The sequence below is a fragment of the Alligator sinensis genome, unplaced genomic scaffold (genome assembly GCF_000455745.1).
Source record: "Alligator sinensis unplaced genomic scaffold, ASM45574v1 scaffold472_2, whole genome shotgun sequence".
NCBI classification, from domain to species: domain Eukaryota; kingdom Metazoa; phylum Chordata; order Crocodylia; family Alligatoridae; genus Alligator; species Alligator sinensis.
This window is the reverse complement of record NW_005842378.1, coordinates 1,089,306-1,094,013: the sequence shown is the minus strand read 5'-3', so window position 1 is coordinate 1,094,013 and position 4,708 is coordinate 1,089,306. Positions and strand designations below refer to the sequence as shown.

Genomic DNA, 4,708 nt, shown 5'->3' with positions numbered 1-4,708 from the left:
CCCAGCCCCTCTATGGCTGCCCCACCTGCCCTAGCTCCAGCCCTTTAAGAATCACCGCCCCCCCCCAAAAAAAACCCAGATGTACCGGCTCCTGCAGTGGCCTCAGGGCTTTGGGGGGAAGGGAGGGCTCGTGGAAGAGCCCCCCATGTGGCATGGGGCAGTGGTGGGCAGCGGGGATTGCCCATCCCCAGGCAGGAACCGGTGAGTCTGGTGGGTTTTTGGGTTTTTTTCTTTTCTTAAAGGGCTGGAGCTGGGGTGCGTGGGCAGCTATGGGTGTGGGCTGGGGGAGTGGGCGGGGAGCTCGTGGCAGATCCCTCCATGCAGCATGAGGCAGTGGGGGGCAGCGGGGATTGCCCCCCTGCCTGGCAGTACCTAGTGAGTCAAAGTATTGGGAGCTGAGGCAGGCAGGGCAGCCATTGCCCGTGCTGGGAGAGCGGGTGTGGGATGGACCTTGGTGATTTGGCCAGATAGATACAGGACAGTGATTCGAATCACCAAATCAAATCACTATCCCCTGAATCGGCTGAATCCAAATCTGAAGTGAATACTAGCCGCTTTGCACAGGTCTAGTCTCTAACCACTGAAACAAAAACAGTTCTCTTCACTGGCATTTGACTATAAAAAAAAATGCTATGGCATCACCTGCCTGGTTGGTATGCTGGTACATCATGTATAATATTACTTCAGACTTTTAGATAGATGCTTCCTCTGATGAGGCACTTTTTTATTGATAAGTGTACTGCTCACACACACAGAGGGAGCATAGATAACATAGGGTGCCTGTAGACATGCAGGACACCTGCTTCGACACACTCTAATTACAGCACATCAGATTAATTGATTAATTAAGTCTGATGGAGTGTGCTAATTAGCATGCTGCAGCAGCCTCAGGATCTCATATAGTCAGAAGGGCTATGTGAAGCTTCAGCCACTGATTCATTTCGGGGGAGATGCAACCCGATTTGTCGGCTGAATCTGAATCGAATCAGGAGACTCTTTCATCTCTCCAAATCGAATTGGATGCCTCCAAATCAATTCGGCGAGATTCGATGATTTGGCCATAGACACAGCTTTATATGTTTTTTATATGTACCTCGAGGTACCAGGTGTACCTCATGAATGTTGAGATGGTGGGGCAGATGGAGTATCCCATGGGAGCGCCAGGGGGGCAGGGGGAGAGGGGGTCAACAGCGAAACTGGAAGTGGACCAGAAGTACTTCCGGTCCACTTCCAGGTCTACCATGGAGCATGTAGGGGACCCCTTCCTGCCCTTCAGCTCAGTGACTAGTGCCTCCTGGGCCTGGGGGGCACCTGGGGTCCCCCCACAGCCGATCGCTGAGCCCGGGGGTGTACAGCGGGATCCCCTGTGCGCTCAATGGCAGACCTGGAAGTGGACAAGAAAAATTCTCTGACATGCACAGGAAAATAAACAGGAAAGTATTTTTTTCAATAAAATGAAATTCCCATAAATGACTTCCCGAATCCCTAATTTGGAAATTCAGGGCTTAAAAGTTTGATGCATAAAAAATATATACACATTGAATAGTTTTAATTGACCTTAAATGGACTTTTACCTTTACAAAACCCAGACCCATCTAGCAGTGTCAGTAGCCAAATAGGGGATAGTGCTACCAATGATTTTGCTAATAAATATTAAATGTATCTCTACATGTTGAGGACTAATTGTGAGATTTGCTTGTTCCCTAAAAGTTCAGGTGTAAATAACTGGCGAGATCAACAGAAACCAACTCAACTGCTGCAGAACACAGCCAGGTTTAAAGGTTACCCTCCTCCTGTCCACTCAGAAAACGGTAGCAGGATTACTTATGGAGGGCAAGACTACACCTTGGATGAATTTGGTGAGCATGTCACCTACTGCATGTTAACTTTTTAGTAAATCTACACATTGATATAGTTGTTTGGTTTTTTAGAAGGACAAATGTAGACTATTGTATACATGTATTTCTGCCTTCTTACCATTCTTTTCATTTCAGAGGCTAACAAAAAACTGCACCAGCATCTAGGGCCAAGTGATGAGCGTCTAGCACTTCATATCCTTAGAACTCAGGGCTTGGTACCTGAACACGTGGAAACAAGGACCTTGTACAGCACATTCCAGCCCAACATCGCCCAGGTGCTACAAACTGGCTTTTGATTTCTGAAATACAGAAACTTAGTGCACTGATTTATAACTGGGAATCAGTGAAGGGAAAAGGGCAGCACAACAGAATGGTGGCATCCAGACTCTAGATCAAGCTCACACTGAGAGGTTACATAAATGCAGTTTAATTCTACTGTTAAGTACCCTGGATGGAGACATGGAAGAGGCCAGGGGAACAGTTAGCAAAGCCACAAGGAGAGGGTATTTCCTAAATACATGTCTATGTTTTTCATTGGGTACTTGTAAAAGGAGGGTGGAATGTACTGATTGAACTCACAAACTTTGCTTCTCACAGAGCCCCTCTAAGCCACTAAAGCTGTCCTGCCCCAGAGAAACCCCCAGAGTAGTGTATCACTACCAACATCTGATAGCTTCTCTCAGCAGTACCTCCTATATGCAGGAGGGTGACCTGTGCCAGAGGGCTGAATATAGTTCTTACAGCCCAACATTCACTAAATATAAGTAGATGGTTTTTACAGTGCTCAACATCTGCCAGAAAAGTATCTATGAGAAGCACTACAGAAAATAATGGCTTCTTATGGTGAAGGAGTTTGTTAATAATGAAAGAAATTTTCAGTGGAAACAGAGTACAGTCTACTGTGGTCACATTTTGGCCATTTTAGAACAAATCAGGAGGATGACCTCATCTAACTAAGATGGTCTTCTAGGGAAAAGACATGTTGCCCATGTAATCCAGGTCACCCACTGCCAGGTATCAGGTACACTTGTGCAATCACATAATATCCTAAAACAGAGCAGGAATTTGGGTGCAGAGCTTCAGAGATATGTAGGCACATAACTTCCACTGATTTCAATAGAAGTTGGGTATCTAGATACCTTTGTTCTCAAGCGCGGTTCCTTTGATTTTCAAAATGTGTTCGAATTGAGGGCCGAGCCTTGTTCCCATTAGGTTTGTTAAGAATTTTGGGTACCTGTAAATGTCCTGGGAGGCTGCTCCAACATGCTGTAATTAAAATGCATCAGAGCACGCTCGATTAATTGAGTCTGCTGGTGCGTGCTAATTAGCATGTACCAGCCAGCCTCTGTCTTGTGTATCAGCATCTCCGCACTTCAAAATGGCAGTGGGGGTGCTGTAACCAAAGCCTGTCGATCAAACGAGCTTTAGTTAAAGCACCCCCACCACCATTTTGAAGCACGGGGATGCTGATACATGAGACATTGTGGGAGCTTTAATTAGACTGGCTTTTGGAGCCAGTCTAATTAAAGTGTCCCCACCCCCTCCCCCAGAGCATGTGTAAAAACGCCCCCAGAGCATGTGGCTTTAGTGGAAGAGAACTGGACCTGAGACTGTGGCTACAATCAGTTCAAGATGTACTCAGTGGCTTCTGGGCACCAATTAAGGCAGCGGTCAGACTTCCAGCATGCAGCAATGGCCACATCCTAAGCTTTGGCTCTTGCTAGCAAAGGCTGCTGACCCCTGATTTAAGGCTTTGGACAGCCTACTGCAGGCCCCTGGCATTCAGTCGTAAATTAACATGCCAAACAAAATACCTTATTTGACTTTTTCATTGACACAGGGAAAGATTCAGATGTGGGTGGATGTTTTTCCCAAAAGCTTGGGACCTCCTGGCCCACCCTTCAACATCACTCCCCGCAAAGCAAAGAAGTGAGTAGCTATACATGTTGGCATGCTGCACATAGCTTCATTGTATGGACATGGCCAATTCATTCTTTCCCCAATCCTCTCCTCCCTCAGGTACATCCTGCGGGTAATTATTTGGAACACCAAAGATGTTGTGCTAGATGAAAGAAGTATCACAGGGGAAGAAATGAGTGACATCTATGTGAAAGGGTAAGAGTGAACAACCTCTGACTTGCTTAAGTGAGGTGTTAAATGAGAGCTTCAAATTACTTAAGTCTCATTTCAATGTGTACTCTGAAATAGAGTGGTAACATCATGTAAGTATAATTCACTGCCGCAAGTTGTCATTGAAGCTAAGTACTTACGAAGATTTACAAAGGGCCAAATTATTTATATGAATAATGAAAATAGCCACAGTTACATTAGATTCAATGCAGAAAAATATTAGGCTATATAGACTTCATAGCTTAAGCCAGTCACTAATAAGCAGGGATTTGGGTTTTCTGTTCACCGTGGAAAAACATGGATTTTACACGGATGTTCCCCTTTAAAGAAGAAAAATGCAGGAAACTGTGAGGTTCCCCCTGCAGGCTGGCAGCCTCCTAGTCATCGAGGGGCTGCTTTGGGTGAGAGGAGGGGAGTTGGAAGCAGGGGGTGCCACATGCATGTGTGTGTGCACACACATGTGGCCGGCATACAGCCAGGCAGGGTGGTGGGAGCAGCTGTGGCAACTGGATACAAGGAAGTCTGTGGGAGGCAGGGAGGTTGGAGGGGCAGGGCTTGTGGACTGTCCGGGGGGCTGTGTGGGTCATATGTGTGTGTGTAGAGGGGGTGTGGGCAGGTGCCTACCAGTGTTGGGAAAGGAGTCTGGTCTCTAGGGCAGGTGGGGGGGTCTAAGGCAGCATTCCATATCACTGGCAAGCCCAGCTCCACATTGTTGCCAG

The 4,708-nt window shown here is 46.8% G+C and overlaps 1 protein-coding gene across 3 annotated transcripts in view; it reads left to right on the top strand.

Annotated features, from left to right (window-relative positions):
- MYOF (myoferlin) overlaps positions 1-4,708 on the top strand; it is a 119,403-nt gene that overhangs the window by 107,092 nt on the left and 7,603 nt on the right. For all 3 annotated transcript variants that reach the window (XM_014522619.2, XM_014522618.2, XM_025210878.1), the window contains 4 exons: positions 1,711-1,859; positions 1,995-2,134; positions 3,700-3,788; positions 3,879-3,974. In XM_014522619.2, the coding sequence (XP_014378105.1) occupies positions 1,711-1,859; positions 1,995-2,134; positions 3,700-3,788; positions 3,879-3,974 (474 nt within the window). The remainder of the gene's footprint in view (positions 1-1,710; positions 1,860-1,994; positions 2,135-3,699; positions 3,789-3,878; positions 3,975-4,708) is intronic.